Source organism: Vidua chalybeata, chromosome 5, assembly GCF_026979565.1.
Source record: "Vidua chalybeata isolate OUT-0048 chromosome 5, bVidCha1 merged haplotype, whole genome shotgun sequence".
Classification (NCBI taxonomy): Eukaryota; Metazoa; Chordata; class Aves; order Passeriformes; family Viduidae; genus Vidua; species Vidua chalybeata.
The window spans coordinates 70,606,680-70,626,593 of record NC_071534.1 but is presented as its reverse complement, the minus strand read 5'-3'; the positions used below and the strand labels follow the sequence as shown (position 1 = coordinate 70,626,593).

General features: G+C 46.5%; 1 protein-coding gene across 2 annotated transcripts in view; it reads right to left on the bottom strand.

The window, feature by feature from the left end:
• EXOC4 (exocyst complex component 4) overlaps nucleotides 1-19,914 on the bottom strand; it is a 309,659-nt gene that overhangs the window by 68,217 nt on the left and 221,528 nt on the right. For both annotated transcript variants that reach the window (XM_053943114.1, XM_053943113.1), the window contains exon 11: nucleotides 7,068-7,287. In XM_053943114.1, the coding sequence (XP_053799089.1) occupies nucleotides 7,068-7,287 (220 nt within the window). The remainder of the gene's footprint in view (nucleotides 1-7,067; nucleotides 7,288-19,914) is intronic.

Genomic DNA, 19,914 nt, shown 5'->3' with positions numbered 1-19,914 from the left:
GAAATGAAAGATCATCCAGTTCTGCCTCCCTGCCATGGGAGGGACACCTTCCACTATCCCAGGCTGCTCCAAGCTGGCCTTGGACACTTCCAGGGATATGGAGCATCCCCAACATCTCTTTGCTAATTGGGAGGACAGGGATTAGTATCTTTTAATTTTTGTGATAGAAAATGACAGAGCAGGAATTAAACGGGGAATGCCCAACGAGGGTTCAACCTGTCACTCAACACCATGTTTGACACCACCCCTAAATGATAAAAAAATAGAGTTAAACAGAGAATTAATTAATTAATTAAACCAGCCCTGGCCAGGGCTCTCCTGTAGAGTTGTAGCATTTCCTCGATTTTCACACCCTGTAGCAGTTTTCTTTACAGAAATAAAGTCCTTAAATATTTTAATTAATGAGCACATCCCAATGGTGTGAATTCCCCAGGAAATCCTGGGTCAGCCCCAGGATGACCACACTTGGTACAGCTTCATGGTGAGAGGGAAAAGTTTGTCCCTTTTCTACACTGTAGCTCACACAAAGCAAAAATCCCAGCACAAAAAGCAGATCATTTGTTAAAAAAAAAAAAGGTTCTGATAACTTTGTGTGTGTGAGGGAAACTGTTTTTATTTTATTTTATTTTATTTTATTTTATTTTATTTTATTTTATTTTATTTTATTTTATTTTATTTTATTTTATTTTATTTTATTTTATTTTATTTTAAATTTTATTTTACTTTCATGGAAAGGCTCTATTTACAGATTAAAACCAGGAGGGGAAACTTTTAATTTAGTGCCTTCCCTCAGTTCTTTCAGATGTAAATTAGAGCGCTATGAACCTCCCAGCTGCAAAGTTCATCCACCTCAGGAGGAAGATTCCAGAGGTAGGGAGAAAACCCTCGGTGCCAGGAGGAACATTCCAGCGGAATGGCAGCATTCCCACTTTGTTGTTCCTTTTATAATTCTCCTGTTGACAAATCACTGCCTCCAAAATCCCAGCTACCCCCACTGAACGCTGCTTGTCAGGGAGGGGCAGCCCCTGCCACACAGAAAAAAAAGAGCTTTTCACCTTCCCTTTCAACAATAGATTAATGTCTCTTTTGTTCCTCGGCAGAGCTGGGTGTCATATTTCAAAATGCTCTTTTAAAACAGGTATAATTAAACCTCTGCGAGAGGAGGGAGGCAGAGAAATGAGCAGCCAAAGGAGGAGTAAAGGCATTTTAGAGGGTGCTGGAAGGTGCCTCATCCCTCCCTCTCAGCTACAATTACATTCCACAGTGGGGGAGGGAAAAAGGAAAAAAAAAGTGATTATAAAAATGAACTTTTCCTCGAAAAAATGATCATGTTGTGAAAGGATGACTTCTTTGAACATCGCAGCACTTCAAAAGGAGGATGAATTAGTGCTGACAACTCAATAAAGTAGCCATCAATTATTCAAAATGTGATGGCTCCTCTCATGCAGCACTTGTGATTAGGAAAAACATTTCAAAACCTGGGAATGAGAGTTATTCTTCCTCAATGAAACGGGCCCAGGCTTCAAAATGCAAGGGAAGAAAAATAATGGGATTTTGGAGGAGCCTGGCAAGAACACAGGGAAGTTTCTTCTCCTGGAGCCATCCATCAAGTGTTTCATGGCAGACTGTTCCAGGCTGGATTTGGGATTTAAATCCCAAGCAGAGGGAAGGGAAAAATATCTGTGATGTGAGAGGGTTACCCAAACTTCAGCTGATGGGTGCAGAGAGCCCAGCCCAACCAAGGCCCCAAATTAAACCTCTGGAACAGCAAATATTAAACTTCCCTAGGGAAAAGGGAGATATGGAAGAACCAGGTTTCCCAGAGAGGTTTTTGATGTCCCAGCCTTGGAAGTGTCCAAGGCCAGGGCTTGGAGCAAAATGGGGTGGTGGAAAGTGCCAGGGGGTGGCACTGGATGGGCTTTAAGGTCCCTTCTGCCCCAAACCATCCTGGGATTCTGTGGAAGACATTCCTGGAGGAATGCTGGTGATGGAGCAATACAGCTTCCTTTAAATGAAGTTTATCAGACTTTGCCTTTCCAGTTTCCTCCTGAAATCCCAGCTCATCCATCACCAAAACAACCCCGGCGAAGGCAAAGCACTGGTTTAAAATTTCAGAAGTCTTGGCGGGGGGAAAAAAGGAGCTGGAGGAAAAAGGGAAAACTGGGTGAGTGTCACTCCTGTGGCACTTGGATCTGTGACTTCACACCGGATTTTCAGCAGTGAGGAGAAGCTGCTCTGCCTCAGCATCCCAGGGCCCTGCTCTGCTGCCAGGGATTCTTAATGAGTTTGCAAATGAGGAAAGTGCAGCTGGAGCTTCAAACAAGCAGGAGGGTGGCCAGGCTAAAAGGCTTCTCCTCTGGCCAGGGAGGTAATGGGGGGCTGGGTCTGACACCAGCCCTGTGAGGCAAAATGAGGATTTATGAGAGCAGTGCTGCTGCTGAGGGAGCTTGGCGGGGCTCTCTGGGTAATTAAAATAATCAATTAAGGCTTGGGATGGAGGCTGGGGGCAGATATGTTTGGTTTACTCACAACTTCTGAGGAAAAACTGAATGCAAAAGGGGGGAAAAAAAGAAAATAAAGTAAATTACAAGGAAGTTTTAGTGGTTTTATGGGTCTAGGGAGTACCTGATGAGCTGGCACTGAAAATAAGCTGCACATGGCAGAGTGAGGGTGAGGTCCCTTCATGGACTCCCAGGATGGTTTGGGTTGGAAGAGACTTTAAAGTCCATCCCATTCCACCCCCTGCCATGGGCAGGGACCTTCCACCATCCCAGGTTGCTCCAAGCCCTGTCCAGCCTGGCCTTGGACACTTCCAGGGATCCAGGGGCAGCCACAGCTTCTCTGGGCACCCTGTGCCAGGGCCTCACCTCCCTCATATGGCAGAGTCCTGCTGAGGTGCACAAAACACATCGGAGGCCTCAGAGAGCACCAGCATCAACATTTTGCACCCAACCCTCAGTGGAAATGCTCCAGGCCAGGTTGGATAAGGCTTGGAGCAAGGATTGTGGAAGATGTCCCTGCTCACGGCCTTTAAAACTCCCTTCCAACACTTTAAAGGTCTCTTTCAAGCCAAAATATCCCACAGTTTAATGATTCATCACTGAGCAAACGAGGGTTATCCAGTTCCCGACGCACGACACGGAAGAGGCATCCAGTGATTTCAGGGATTAAGGGGATCCAGAGACCTCAAACACGGGGCTGTTCCCTTCAGGTCAGACGTGACTCACATCTGTGGGATGGTTTGCGAAGCGCGACTCCGCTTCTGCAGATCTGAAGAGGACGAAAATAATCCTAAAATAATTCTGCCTGCCGGGGGCACCGCTTGAAAATGTCCACACGCAACTCCCCTGCCCTGGGACGCACTGAACGTGCCAGTGAAAGCTGAGTTTCTAAAATAAAGTAAAACCCTGACGTTCTGCCTAAAGCAATTGCTTTTGTGCAGCTCAGAACTCCTCGGTGGAGAACTCGCACATCTGCAGCTGACTTACACAGGAGCCTTCTGAAAGCTTCCACAAAAGGCAGGAACTGCACTGAATGTTCCCCCCCCCCAGAGGAGAAATTATCTGAAGAAACACTGGAAGCAACAGGGAGAGTCAGGCTCCCACCAAAAGATAATTTTGTCTCTCATTTAAAGCTAGATAAGGACATTTGGCACAAATTCTGCAGTCAGTGGGTTTTACCCTCTTGATGTGAGACATATAAACAAGGGCTGAAAAGATCTTGGTTGTAACACCACGCCACTGCAAAAAACAAAATTGAAGTATGAGGCTCAGAACCATTAAAATTGCTTTAAAATGATCCTTGAATGGGAAAAACCCCCATGGATCAGCCATGCCTGCCCCTTAATGGATGCTGCTGGCAGGGAGCCAGCATGGAAAGACAATTAATTTGTTTACAAGAATAAATAATAACATCCAGCCTCCATCAAAGCGTGGAGCCATCAGCATTGGTGGGCCATCTAAAGCTGCTAGCTGGGACCATCCTTCTCCTTAATAACCGCTCATTTGATGGGAAGAAAACATTCCAGAAGCTCTCAGGGATGTCTCCTTGGAAAGCCACAGGTGGGTGACTCCATGCTTGGAGTGGGTGCTGTGGTAAATTAGCTCCAGCAAGTCGTTATCCTCCAAAACACCTGCACAGCCTGACTTTTTTAAGGAGGTTTTTTTTTTTTTTTTTTTTTTTTTTTGGATTTTCAGCTGCTGGAGTTTGGCCAGAAAAGTATCAAGAGCATCATCCACACTATGCTGAGATAAGAAACAACAGAGGCTTTGAAGGAGAGGAAAAATCCCACTCTGCTGCTCCAGAGCGAAGCAATTTGCATTTTTTTGGAGATGGAGAAACAGGTTTTTAAGGCCAGTGACCACCTGGGTGGGAAGATTTATCACCTCGTTGAGAACCCTACAAGAACAGGCTGCAAGAAGCTGTCGAGGCACTTGTAGCCTAATTTAGGATCGATTTAAACAATTACAGCCTGAAATTTAATGCTGAATAATTTTGAGACAAATGAGTTTCACGGTGATTCAGTCTCGCTCTGCAAAGGAAAAGAGTTTCAAGTATTTTACATTTGAGGAGGGAAGAATGGAAAACAAGGCGCTAAAATGGAATATTTAGAGAGGACAATTTTTTTTTTTTTTAAAGGATAATCTTTACAGGGATGGGTGATTCATCTGTGGGGAGGCAGCGCTTGAAAAGCTCTTATCTCCCACCTAATTCAGCTCGAACATGTGCTGATAGTGATCCCAAAGCAGCTTTATCAGCCGGGGGTGGGGCTGATAAATTCCCCAGTCCCAATCACAGCTGGAGAGGCTTCAGAGAGATCTTTGGGATAGCACAGAGTGGGATGGTTAAACCAGGAACCCACGGACAGCAAAAAAAAAAACTGGGGGAGATCATCATTCACCACATTTCCATCATATCCATGAGGTGATGGGGGAAAAGACTCCAGAAACAGCCTTTTTTTTTTTTTTTTTTTTTTTTTTTTTTTTTTTTTTTTTTCCTTTAATGGAAAATCAATAGGATTGTTTTAGGGAGCTATTTGGATGAGTTGGTTCAAAGAGGCAGCAATTTTTCTTCTCTATTCAGAGAATTACCCTTCTCTAATGTCGGGAACAAGGAGACCTCCTGACCACAGACAGTTTGACCAAGAATAATTCCAGTTCAAAATAATTTCCATCCATCAAGAGAAGCAAATTGTAGGAACTGGACGAGAAAATTCCAAGCCACTCTGAGTGTTCAACCCCGAACGAACTTTAAGGAAATATATTGATATTATAGAATACATTTTCATGTGAAATGAAGCCACGATCCACAAAAAATACTTTATCCATATTAAGGTTGGTAAAGCTTGGGAAGGAAAAAATCCAGGGATTCTGTGCAGCTCCAAAATATCACTTCAGCTCCTGCAAAGAGAATTTTGGCCCCTTTCTAAAGAAGATGTTCCCCTCTAGGGACTTCTGGAAATGCTATTCTAGAATTTGATTTTGTTTTGGTTGTGCAAGGACCATCCCAGCCCTGCTGCTCCCAGACAGGCACAGAGTTAGTGACCATTAATCCATCAAAAACTCTGGAAATGGTAACAATAATACAGTTATTCCTATTATTGCATGGCATTGTAATATCCCTGTGTTTTACAGCTCTAAACTGGGATAGAAAATGGCCACATAAACCTTGGGATGAAGGTGCTGCTTCCTAAGGACTCTGCCAGTATTATCCATCCCTGATGAGAGGATTTCCCAGGAAAGAGGGAATAACTTCAAAGGATTAAAAGAGCTTGACATGACCATCAGCCAGAGTCAGCTCATTCCTTGCAGTGCCAGGCAACACATGAAATCCAGAATTTTGGGGTGGGATTCCACACTGTCCTGCTCCCCATGGAGTTGGGGTGACAACTTGCTGCTTTTCTCACTGCTCCACACTGGAGTTTAAAAAAGGTGTTTTCAAAGGAGACTTCTACAAACACTCCACCTGCAACCCAAATCCCTCACAGCTTTTTTTTCTGATGGAGGGAGCCGTGGGGCTCCACATCAATCACCAACGTGCCTGGGAGGATTGGATCCCATCCCCGCTCCTCCTGGGAGCTTGGAATGTGTATTCAGGCTGATGGCACAGCTCTGTGAGTGGCAGGTGTCCCCAGAACTTTTCAGGGAGACAAACATGAAAATATTCCTAATTCCCAAGAACCCATCCATTCCTGCCCTCTGGCAGTGGGAGCCATTCCCTGTGTCCTGTCCCTGCAGGCCTTGTCCCCAGTCCCTCTGCAGCTCTCCTGGAGCCCCTTTAGGGCCTGGAATGTGCTGGAAGCTCTCCCTGGATCCTTCTCCTCTCCAGGGGAGCATTCCCAGCTCTCCCAGCCTGGCTCCAGCCCTCAGAGCAGCTCCACATTTTTCCTTATCGGATACACAACCAGGTCACTGTGGGAGAAGGCCATGGGGAAGACAGGGCCGGGATGCCGTGGGAAAGCACCATCATTTAACACAGAGGCTGGTGCAACTTCACACGATTCCTCGCTTTTTTCAGGCAAAGGGATGGTTGTCAATCACCAGGCGTTCACTCCCCTGTTCTAGAAAATACTGCATCCCCTGTTCCCCCTTTAGTCCTCCCTGGAAAACCACTCCCTCCTCGCTTCCCCATGGGTACAGGTCAAGTCACCCCACTCCATCTCCTCTCCTGACTCGTGTCCCCACTGGATGATTTGTATCCTGACCCTTTCCACCTCCCCTCACTGATACACCCTGACCCCTGCCCCGGTCCTGGCTCTTTGCCACCGGTTCCCTTCGGCAGAGCTTGTGCTCCTGCTTCCACCCTGCCTCCTTGGATTCTACCCACTCCTGCCCTGCCTGGACCCGCGGATTTCTCCTTAATAAACCCTTGGGTTGTACCAAGAGCCATCATTCTGCTGAGGCTTTTATTACACGGGTGTCTGGTGGGCTGGGGGAGCTGCCCACGCAGGCCGGAGCGGAGACGCTCTCGGTGCCCGACATGACCAGCTTGGGGAAGCTAAAGCCACCCGCAGGTCACAGCCAGACAAGGACAACCAGAGACGTCCTGAGGCGTCCCTCAGCTCCTACCTGCAGCAGAGGCCTCTGCACTCCCAGGATCTTCATGGTGTCGGCGTTGGCCAGGATCTTCAGGGGATCCGAGGCCTTGGTGACGCCTTCGATCTCTTTGTTGATCTCGGCCAGGACCTGGTTGAGGAAGATGTTCTTGATGTACATGGTGAGGAACTCCCTGAGCGGGCACTGCTTGGCGGGGCCCAGCTCCATGGCCAGCTCGATCTCCTGGATGAACCTGGAAAGCAGAAAGGACGATTTGTAATTAAATCATGGAGATGCTTCAGATTTGTTGGCGCTGCCTTTGCCACTCCAACATTTCAGAGCAACATTTCTCTCCAGCATTTCAGTGTGGGAATGACCATGGGCTGTCCCAACTTGAGGAATGAAGAGGAGGAAAGGTCCACAGGGTAGATATAGGGAAAAAAAAAAAATTACAAACAACTGGTGAGATAAAGCTTAAATTGCTAAAGATAAGGACAGATAAAATGAGAAAAAATCCACATCCCAGGCACAATTCCTGTTTGTTTGTTGAAAAAAATTAGGTTTTTCCATTTCAGACATTCTGGGACGATGTTTGTATAAAAAAAATTGGCTTTTCCATTTGGGACGTGCTGGGAAGATGTTTGTATAAAAAAACTTCGCTTTTCCATTTAGGACGTGCTGGGAAGATGTTTATATTAAAAAAATTGGCTTTTCCATTTGGGACATGCTGGGAAGATGTTTGTATAAAAAAAACTTGGCTTTTCCATTTGGGACATGCTGGGAAGATGTCCTTATAAAAATAAAATCACCATTAAAAAATCTAAGATGCCACAAATCCCTTTAAAAAGCCAAGCTTCCTTCTGGGCGTGGTCACTTGATTCCCACAGGTGGGTTCCCCCACCTCTAAACTGAACAACAGAATATTCCAGCTCAAAATCCAGAAAAAAACATGAAAAAAAGAGCAATGTCTATGCACGATGCCATTATCCTCCTGCATTATGGATGCCTGTGTTATGGTGTACTTTTATCACCCTTTATTGTTCCATCCCAGGATCCCATTCCTGAGCACACAGAGCAGCAGGATGACTCTGGGAATATTTTAGCACCAAATGTTTGCCATCTCCCTCAAATCTCTTTATTTCTGTGCTGCCATCTGGTTTACCACGGAGGAGTTTATTCCAGAAATTACCTCGTCGTGTCTTTAACTACATCTGAGGCAGTGGAATTGGTATTCCTTTCAAAACAATTAGGGATTGAGTATCAGGAGCCATAATGGATTGAGATATGCTGTCCTGAGGAAGGTTTAGGTTGGATATTAGGAATAATTCATGCACTGAGATGTGGTCAGGAGGTGGAGCAGGCTGGCAGGGAGGTGTGGAGTCATCATCCCTGACAAAAAAAACAGGAATGTGGCGCTTAGGACATGGTTTGGTGGTGAACGATGCTTGCATTTGATGATCTTAGAGGTCTTTTCCAGCCTCAAGGATTCCACGATTTTATTCCTAACCACTGACCTTATTCCCTTATATCTGCTTAATTTTCCATCATTTTCTACCTCCGCGTTCCTCACTCCAGAGGAGGTGCTTCCCTTCCCAGCACTGACTGAAGAGCCAGTTCCCATGGATGATTTCTTTCCAGTCTGAGCTCTTTTCTCCCTAAATCCTCTCCCTGTTGACTCCATGGGTCTGGAGTGACATCTTAGGACCTTCTGTGGGGGTATCCCTTTGGAGCTCAGTTGGAAGATTGTTTCTCCAAAGGGAGAGATGCTGCAGGGAGGGGAAGCACAGAGCCAGGCAGTTTTATTCCCTGGATTTCACAGGGTGAGAATGGGATCAGCTTTGAAAAACAGGGAAACAGTGGAGTTTTCTGGGAAGAGAGCAGAGACTCCACAGAGCTGATCCCAGAAATATCAGAGCTGATGTCACCAGCTCCGAGTGACACCACTCATGTCCTTAAGGGGACATTGCCAGGGTTGATGGGACAGTGTAGAACTCATTTATTGTGTCCTTTCATGGCTGTCAGTAAATCTCTGACTCTTCCTTTATAAGTTTATTTACAGAGCACAAAACTCCCCCAAAATGTGAATTTTACTGTTAAACCCCATTGAGGTGGGAAGGAGAAGATCATAAGCTCAATGGGAATGAGCATCATCCAGCAAAGTGACAGGAACAACTTTTAAAACCCAGAAAATGCTCAGAAATGGCCAAAGCAAGTAAAAGAAGCCTTTTAGAGGGAGAATGACCACGTGCAAACCACCAGAGCTCAGATGTGCTGACCTACAACAGGAGTGGCAACTCCTCATCCCACAACATCCTGATGGTGTTCCCGAGTGCCTCCTGCACCACAGACTAAAGGTCAGTGCTGGGAAATGCTGTCACCAAGAATTTTTGTGTCCCAGTGCCTGGCATTAATCACCATTCCAGACCCTTCCTAAAGATCTGTGCCTTCATCTCCAGAAGACTTCTCCTTGATGTGTCCTATTAAGTTTTAACGTCTTGGCACGGACAAGATAAGAGTTCACCTAACGCTGGTCAGGATCAAACCATATCCCTGTTTTCCTTGATAGGAACCATAAAATAATCATGGATTATGAGGGAGCTGCCAGGCAGCACTGACTGAAGGGGGATTTGTGAGTGTTCAGCATCACTTGTGATAAACAACAAATGATCAGGAGCTTAGGAAGCAGAATTCAACTCGACAGCAGCAGGAAGTTATTAAGAATGAAGCCGTGCAGGGCACGGAGAACTGGAGGATACAGATGGGAGACCTTCAGTTGGGATGCTCAAGGATAATTTGATGAACTGATTATGGGAATGGAAACCAGTGAAGTCTTCATTTAATCCCAAAGATCTCAGCTGAAGGAAATGGAAGCAGAGAAAAGGTAAAGAAAAATGAACTATGGATGTCAGAGTGTAGCTGTCAGCAGGAACAGCCCAGGAGTTCCTGGATTTGATAATCCAGTGGGAAAAGTTACTTTTTACAGCCTCAGAGGACAACTGGGATCCCATTTGCTGGGATCTGCCGTGGTTCAGAGATGGCCTCTCCAAATTTCCAGCAGGCAGAGTGAGTCCCATGCTGCTCTGCACCCGAGGCAGCCACTCTGGAGCTTCAGCCTTCAAAATCCTGCTGGGCACAGGACCAGGGGGCTCAAGCAAGAGGCACAAAGTTCCAGGTGTAGGTGAGATTTGCACCAGGAATCCTTTTGGGACATTGAATGGCAGCACTGGTGCACCCTCCATATCCTGGACTGGGAGAGTAACTCAGAATTCCATTAAGAACAGATTAAAAATGGAAAACATTAATATTATTTTTTTTTATTTAAGAGAAAAGAGAGTTGCCCCTGGATCTCTGTGAGTGTCCAATGCCAGGCTGGATGGGGCTTGAAGCACCCTGGGACAGTGGGAGATGTTGAGGATGGAACTGGGTGATCTTTAAGGTCCTTTCCAACCCAAATCATTCCATGATTCCATGAATTAGGGATGCAAAGTCTAAATGTCACCTGAATAAATGTGACACCAAGAGTGACTCTTCTGCCACAAAGTCCCACAGGGTTCTCTGCTTCCTGCCTTCTCATCCCGTCACACCCCTCCTGTTTGTGGGAAGGTTTGTGGGAATTAGAAAAGGCAAAAAGACTTTTAGAAAGCTGGGAAAATAGGCTTTAGAAACAGAAAGAACAGAAAATTTAGAGCTAGCTGCAGCTAAAGTCAAGAAAGCTATAAGTAAAAAAAAAACCAACTCTTATTTTCCATGGTTCCCGATCCCACTTGGACATCCTGTGTTTCTCTACCAGAGAGAAGCAGATTTGGGAGCCCAAAAAACACCAAAAGGGGAGAGAGTTGTCAACTCAGGAACCAGCCCTTGCCTTTGGCTGGTCTTGCTGAGCTCTGGCTGGAATTGTGTCCATTGGGAATTTTGCCTGGAATTGTGTCCATTGGGAATTTCAGCTACCATGAAGCAGAAGTGTGAGCACTGCACTTCTTTCAAGGGGTCCAAATAAGCCAAATTTGGGGTTATTTTCCATGTCCTTTATCCAACAGTTCCTCTTGCTGAGAAATGCAGAGGTAAGAAATTCCCAGGCAAAGGAAAACTCACCAGAATTCAACCAGAATTTCTCCTCCTTCTCAGAAAAAAACAAGTATCTCAGATATGCTTCTTTAAAAAAAACAGCCCCAGTTGGCAATAAAAGATCAGCCAAACTACAAGGAACTGAAAATGAGTGTTTGAAATGGGAAATGCTGGGTGGCATTAAGGAGCCAACAGATATTCCCTATTTTCTGCCTGGCAGACACAGCCACACACTGTGCTATTTATTTATTTCAATTTCAAATGCTGCTGGCTGCCTTATTCCAACAGAATTCAGTCTCTATAAAGAACAAGAAAGTGTTTAACAGCATGGAAAAAAATACATCCTAAGAGTCCTCGCCAAAAATGTTGTGTTATTCGTCCAAGCCATGTGTGGAACTTTTAGATGTCAAAAAAAAAAAAAAAAAAAAAAAAAAAGGCAATTTGACCCACAGCTATCCCATAAACCAGTATTTATCCCAGAATGGTTTGGGCTGGAAGAGACCTCAAGGATCTTCTTATTCCACCTCATCCATGGGCAGGGCCACCTCCCACTGTCCCAGGCTGCTCCAGCCCCAGTGCCCAGCCTGGCCTTGGACATTCCAGGGATGCAGGGGCAGCCCCAGCTGCTCTGGCAATTCCAGCCCAGCCAGGAATTCCCAATTCCCAAGATCCCATCCATCCCTGCCCTCTGGCAGTGGGAGCCATTCCCTGTGTCCTGTCCCTGCAGGCCTTGTCCCCAGTCCCTCTGCAGCTCTCCCGGAGCCCCTTTAGGGCCTGGAATGTGCTGGAAGCTCTCCCTGGATCCTTCTCTTCTCCAGGTGAGCACCCCCAGCTCTCCCAGCCTGATTTCAGAACCACCAATTGTGTCCCAGCTCCAAAATGCAAAAACGCTTTGTCTGAATAAAAATTCAGATTGAGGGGTCGCCAAATTTTGTATTGTGGCCACTTGTAGATATTCCTGGGAATTGCCCGAAATCCTAAAAAAAAAAGGGCTCGTAGGGATGTCCCTGCTCTGAAGGAAAGTTTTAGGAGATGTCACGGTGAGGATGGAGTTGTTAAACAGAGCAGCCAAGAGGAAAAAAAAAAAATTAGAAATTTGCACCTTATCCTGAATTCAGAACCTGCATTTTTAAAATGATGCACAATTTTCAACTTGTTTTATCCTCCTATAAAAGCATTTGAGGTGATTTGTGGCTGCAATTAAGCATTCCCCGTAGACAGAAAAGCACTTTCAGGGAAATGAAGTAGCTTTTGGTAAATGACAGTCATTTGGATTAAAAAAAAAAAAAAAAAAGCTCCTCATTTCAGGAAATTTAATTCATTCTAACTCACAACGTAATTGGCTGTGAGCACTGTCTTACCTAAGCTGAAAGTGTGGGATAAAAAGCATAAAACCTAAAAAAGCTGCGTGGATTGATTTAGAAACCTACAACTCCTGCCTTCCCAAGGCTTTCTTCTGACTCCTTGTTCTCAGATGTCTTCTAAAACATCATTAAAAGAAACAGAAGACATTGGAATTGCAGAGCATCAATGACTCCTCGCCTTAATGATGATGGTAATAATATCTGAAATTCTCTCCTCAAACAAATGAACGACAGGAAAAAAATATCAAATATTCCAGAACCTTATTAAGACAATTTTTTCTGACATTCAGCCCAAATTTACATATTATTTTTGTGTGATCCTGAACTGTTCTCTGCCTTAGTCATGAAACATCCAAGTACCTGGCATGAACCTTTTGTGGAGCTTCCACAAAGGAAGAAAATATTAAAGAAACATCAGAAATCCCTTGGATCCCAGTTGCTGACAGAATGAAAAATTCCAAAATGGTTTTCCAGATTCAAGGAAATTAGGGATAAAATACCCAGGACTGTGAGTTCTGGGAAGTCTGAGGACACATTAAACCAAGAGAGAAACCTGGAAGATCCCACTTTGTCCACGGCACACTCAGGAAGCCACCTCACCTCAACAGTGGGAATTTTGGGAGAGGGTCAATGGAATCATGGAAAGAATTGGGTTGGAGAAAACCTGAAAGATTCTCATTCCACCCCTGCCATGGCAGGGACACCTCCCACTTCCCAGGCTGCTCCAAACCTGCCCAACCTTGGACATTCCAGGGATGCAGGGGCAGCCCCAGCTGCTCTGGCAATTCCAGCCCAGCCAGGAATTCCCAATTCCCAAGATCCCATCCATCGCTGCCCTCTGGCAGTGGGAGCCATTCCCTGTGTCCTGTCCCTGCAGGCCTTGTCCCCAGTCCCTCTGCAGCTCTCCTGGAGCCCCTTCAGGGCCTGGAGATGCTGAACAAAAGATCCTGATCATTACACTAGTGCTGAAAATAAACGCAATTGAATTCAAATAATTCACGGCAGCACATGGACCATGGATCATTGCCACTGAAGACCAACCAATCCGATCCTAAAGTAACAAAAAACACATTATTTTGCCTAAAAACGTCACTGCAGGGAATGATTTTGGTCCATGATCAGCCACCCCAGGATTGATGTTTCACACCTTGCTGATAAACATCGTGGCCATGCAAGGTAATGGAGCTGATTTTGTACAAAGTCACTCCAAAGAGAGGAAAAAAAGGTTTAAGATCCTTCCTAGGTGACCCCAAAATGTGATTACAATTAAAATTATCACCAAAAGAAGTGTAGACAGCTCTGTGAGACTCAAAGGAGGTTTTGCTACTTTAAGTGTGCTTTAAATATTAGCAAAACCAGACCAAAAAAACACCAAATACCAGACAAAAAGCATGAATTTTCTACTATTTTAAAATATTAAATAGCCTAGAAAACATCCAGGAAGGTGACAACCAGAGGAATGACTGCTGCTAACAGCAAACATTACATTTGGGGTGTTTTTCTCTAAATTATTAATTAATCATTAATTACAAGTACCTGGCAGCACCAGCCAGAGTTGATCCCATAACCCCAAGCTGAGTTTAATGGGTTATTTTGGATAAATCACCAAATTCAGTCCTGCCCCTGTGCAAACACAAATTCCCAAACCATAAAAAGGCTCAACTACTCGAGGTAATTCTTTTGGTTACTGTAAAAAGGTTCTGTGTCCCCACAGAGCCGAGAGCTTTAGTGCTGGAAGATGAAAGAGCCCAGGACTTCTCTTTTTTAGCAGCAGCTAAAAAAATACAAGATTTAAAGAATCGATTTCTGTGTTGTGGTTGCTCAGCCATGAGATTGAGGTAAGAAATGGATCCTTCCCCTGCAGGTGTGACAGAAAAATCAGTGTTTCGTTGTCTCTGAGGCCCTGCAAACACCCACAAACACTCTGGCAAAAAAAGAAAAAAAAAAATTAAATTAAAATTTAGCTCTCAACTGCTGCTAAAAATATTGTTTCTTTAATGCTCAGCTGCCACCTGAAGGACACAAATTTCTGATGTAACGGGACTCTCTCAAGGTGCAATTTCTTCTGATGTCTCCAGAGGGGAATATTGGCTTGTATTTGGGACCAGGAGATGTAGAGGCAGAATTAATAATATCTAGAGATTCACGATGTGGAGAAATGTTCACCTCGTGCCCTGCAGCTCAGATTGCTCCCTCGTCCTTCCCAAACATCCCAAGACCCCACCCAGTGGAAGTTTCTGGCATGGTTGGATGGATGCTCAGACCTCCTGCTCTCCATCCTCTCATCTCTTGCGAGGGCAGGATGGAAATTCAGGAATCAGCAGCAATTCCATGCTTTGCCAAACCTCAGGTGGGATTTTCCCAAATTGGGGAAATCTGAACGAGGACCTCTTGGAGAAAATGAGTTCCAGAAGGAACAAAACGGTACAACTCGGAGTTGCCACTGTGAGAGGAAGGCTGTGAAATGAATGAGCATCACAGCCCCGGGCAATGGGAAAAAAACAGGAAAAATATTGTGTGGGACAAGGGAATGGGGCTGCTTTACTTAGGGAATGGCTCAATGGGTTTGAGCTGAAACTAAATGGGGAGATTGGGAAGGAATTCCTGGCTGGGAGGGTGGGGAAGGGCTGGGGTGGAATTCCAAGGCCAGGTTGGAGCAGCCAGGGACAGTGTGAGGTGTCCCTGCCCGTGGCAAGGGTGGCACTTAGGGTGAGCTTTAAGGTCTCTCCATCCTAAACCATCCTGGGACTGCTGCTGGCCTTCACCCCCCTACAGCAGATGGCCCCAGCTGGCTCCACATCTTTGCAGAGGTTTTAGATTAAACCTGATAAAACTCAAGCCCCTAAAGGGCCCAAACTCTGTCCCTGGTGAGCAGGGACAGCACAGGGGGTGACGTTTGCTGCCTCCAGGAGCTGCATTCCAGCAGAGCTCTGGGTGTGTGTTCTATCCCCTTCTGTCAGAGGTGGGGCAGTTCTCTGCTGTCCATGGGGCAGCTTTTTCTTTATCTCTCCCACAGCCCATCCTCCCTCCAGGAGATCTCTTCTGTCCATGGCCACTGAGTGTCCCTGCATGGCTGAGAAAATTCCAGCATCCCATGGGGAGATGCTGTGCCCAGGGCAGGAGCCAAGCATTCCTACCTGGATCCAATCTGACTCCTGCAACACCACAGCAGCCTTTGCCCACTGCATTCCCAGAGGAGCAGCTTTCTGCCCCACTGCATTCCCAGAGGGAGCCCAGGCCCATCTCCAGCAGCCCTGGAGCTCCAGAGGAAAACTCCAGCCTTGTCCAGGATCCTGCTCCAGCAGAAGCACAGCTGGCACTGCAGGAGGGCTGAGCCCCCATGGAATGGCACTGCTGCCACCTCCCTGACCCACAGCCTGCCAGCTCTGTTCTGACTCTGGCACTGGGTTGTTTTCTTTTTTGTACTATGGCATTTGTATTTTTAATTTTCCTAGCGAAGAACTGTTATTCCTACTCCCATATCTTTGATGAGAGCCCCTTAATTTCAGAATAATAACAATTCAGAGGGAGGGGGTTTGCATTTTCAGTTTCAGGGGAGGCTCCTGCCTTCCTTAGCAGACACCTGCCTGTTCAAACCCAGACACTGACCCACAGGGAGATTTTGGAGAGGCTTTGCCCCTGCTCACCCCCTACAGACTCCTGAGGACACCACGAGGCCTCTGAGTTCATCTGGAGAACAAACAACTTCATTCCCTCTATGCCATGAGGCTGCTTTTCATCCCCCAAAACAGCTGCAGGTTCCTTACAGCATCAACCTGGAAGCAGGAAACCTGTGAGAGAATTGCTTTGTCTCTTCCTCATTTATGGAGGACCTTTTTGGGGGTGTTCAGGTCGACAGAACCTGAGTTTCCCCCATGAATGAATGTTTGCAGAACCAGAGATGCTCCAAATTCAGGGGGGGATGGGATGATTACCAAAAAACCCCAAATGTGCACATCCAAGGAACTGAGAAATGTGAAATGCTGCTTTTCCAGGGGAGCAGAGCTGGGATGTCCAGCCCAGCACAGCACCAGGCTTCACCTTCAGCCTCAAATCCAGCATTGATGAGCTCCCACTTCATCCTTTGTCACCAATAAAATAAACTGATAATTGATACATCTTCACTTCATACAGAACTGAGCAAACCCAGCTCCTCTCCCATCCTCAAATCCCTAAATTTCCCACCCAAAACCAGAGTGAGGTGGAGCCAAGTTGCCTGCAAGTGACAAGATTGCTCTGAGATGGAGATGATAACCCAAAATCACCATTAGTAGATCCATTTGTAATTTAAATCCAGTCCTACAGAAGATAAATGCCCCAACTACTCCATCAATCCCTCTCTCTAAAGGTCTGTGATGTCCTTGTTTTATCTGAACCCAGAGGGCATGAAGCCAAACCTGGAGGATTCCACCATTTCTCCTTTTTTAAAGTTACATAAAAGCAAAGTCAAGACATTCTTCCCCACAACAGGTAACACCATTTCTCCTCTACTTTGCTCCGTGCAGGGTAGAAAATTCATCCAGCCCTGCTTTCAAACCACTGTAATTTTAAACAATCCCGACAATTCCACAGGAATTCCTTCCCATCACTCAGAAATAGTGTGAGGCAGCATTAAATGTGTGTAAAACACTTGGGTATCACGGCAATAATTATGTTAACAGAGCTACCTATTAAACAACTGAGACATGAACTTCAGCTTCAACTTCAGCTTTTCCTATTATTAAATCCCATTTCCTTTAATGTCCCATTACATTCAGTTTGTTGACCACCACTGGAATGTAATGATACCCCCCACAACTTCACATTTTCTCCTGAGCACAAAAGCTCTGTAAAAATTAACTTGTTATTCCCATTATTTTTTTTTTTTTGTGTCGATTGGATCTGGCGGCTTGTCCTTTGTGCTCCAACCCCCCAGCTCTCAATCTGGCCCCTTTTAAAAAGCAACATATGCTGAGGATAAATCTTTCCAATGGCTCTGTTAATAAAGGAGCTGTAGTGACAGCTTTACAAATGGGCAAACTGGGGGTTACTCCATTGTTTTATTCTGATTTGGAATGGGAATGCAGGGATGGCTTTGGAAGAACAACTGGGACCAGCCAGAGGTTTCAAAGCCCCTGGATTTGGTGGGGCAGATTCTGTGAGCCTACAAGAGCCAGGATCAGATCAGAGTGGCTGCTCCATCAGACAGCAAAGAGCCCCATCACTGTCCGTGCCTGTGACTCCAGTTAGTCCTGTCTGCCTCGTGCTGACATTCCAAGAAATCAGTGGCCAGGTGGCACAATCCCTCTTTAGCATCCCACTGACTCCCGAGTCTCCGGAGTGGGGACAGCCAGTTCGATCCCAAAAACACACCAGGGCAAAGGGAAATCCAGGTTAAGGTCGTAACTCCAGAGCCCACCAGGAGACAGTGCTGGAGTGCCTTGGTGGAGCTCCAGGAGGACTTGGGACAGGCTGAGATGTCCTGTTAGGGACACCACAGCCTGTGGCACCACCCGGGCTGTGTGAGGAGTGATTCTGGCTGTCCTCTCACAGCAGTTGGATTTTCTATCATCCAATGTGGAGAAAAGGCCAGGAGAGCCAGTTGAACATTCCAAAACCTGAGTCCATGGAAGAATTTGGAGAAGCAGAATTCTATGGACAAGCCTTTCATTTAACAGATGGAAATAAGACACCATCACTTCAGAAATCTCTGGCAGAGCATGAATTCCCTCTATCCCAGTCAACATCAAGTTCATTCTTTCATCAAATTACCCTCTTTTTCACATTTTAGTCATGTACCCAAAACTGTTGGTATGACCCTGAAACACACGGGATGGAGTAGAAGAACACAAATCCCAAATAATTTCCATACTTTATTGCCTGACTTGAGAATCTGGACAGGACAATCACAGAATCATTCAGGTTGGAAAAGTCCTCTCAGACCATCCAGTCCAACCATTCCCAGCCCTGCCAAGGCCACCACTGTCCATGTCCCCAAGTGCCACATCCACAGGATTTTGACATCCCTCCAGGAATGGGGGCTCCACCTCTGCCAGGACAGCTGTGCCAGGGCTGGACAAGTCTTTTGGGGAAAAATTTTTCCCCAAATCCCCCCAGACCCTCCCCTGACCCAGCCCGAGGCCGTTCCCTCTCCTCCTGTCCCTGTTCCCTGGAGCACAGCCCGACCCCCCGGCTGTCCCCTCCTGGCAGGGACTTGTGCAGAGCCACAAGGTCCCCCCTGAGCCTCCTTTGCTCCAGGCTCAGCCCCTTCCCAGCTCCCTCAGCCTCTCCAGACCCTTCCCAGCTCCTTCCCTGGACCCTCTCCATCCCCTCAGTGGGGCTGGGGAATGCTCCCATCACTCAAACCCCGTCTTTATTCCAAGGCCAGGTTGGACGGGGCTTGGAGCACCCTGGGATGGTGGAAGATGTCCCTGTCTGTGGCACGGGGTGGCACTGGGTGATCCTTCAAGTCCCTTCTCACCCAAACCGTTCCATGATCCCGTGAAAGGGGAGGATGGGAAGGTTTAGGATGTCCCCTCTTGTCAGGGACTTGTGCAGAGCCACAGGGTCCCCCCTGAGCCTCCTTTGCTCCAGGCTCAGCCCCTTCCCAGCTCCCTCAGCCTCTCCAGACCCTTCCCAGCAACTTTTCCCCTTCTCTGGACACTCTCCAGCCCATTCCAGGCTCTCCTGTCCAGGGCTGTCCCCAGAATTCCAGGGTGTCCCTCATGGGACAGTCCCTGCCCTGCAGCTGTGCCCACGCTGGGGCTGGCACAGCCCAGGGGCTGCTGGTCTCTTGCCCACCTGGGCACAAGAGTTTGGTTTTAGCCACACTCAATCCCATGGAATTATGACAGAAGTGTGGAGACAACCCAAATTCCTCCAGGACACCCAGGTCAGGAATCACACACCCCAGTGGATCAATGGGAGCACGAGGACTTTCCTTTCTCACCAACCCTGGGCTCACAACACCACAGAGGAGAAAAAACAGGTTTTCCAGAGCAGCTCTGAATCCCTGGAAGTGTCCAAGGCCAGGCTGGACAGCATTTGGAGCAGCCTGGGATAGTGGAAGGTGTCCCTGCCCATGGCATGGGATGAATTTTAAGGTCTCTTCCAACCTAAACCATTTTGTGGTGTTCAGTTCCAGGTGTTTGCACAGGAACACAAAGATCCTGTTTATAAAGAGCTGCCAGGGTTACAATTCTGCACTTTTGAGGTCGAGATCACAAATCTAGCCAGGTGACTTTAACCTACTCACAGCTCCAAGCTAATCACTTTCATTAGTTAATTGGCTGAGAAGCTGAGCTCAGTGGGGACACACCAATATTGCCATTTAGGAAGGCAAGAACCAGTGATCAAAGACCCAGCTGTGCTCCAGGATCTCCTCATTAATAAATTCACACCTTGGCCACAGAGCCAGAGTTTGCAGCTCTGCCTCAAAATACGACTGGAGGTTTCCCACCTGAAGGAATTTA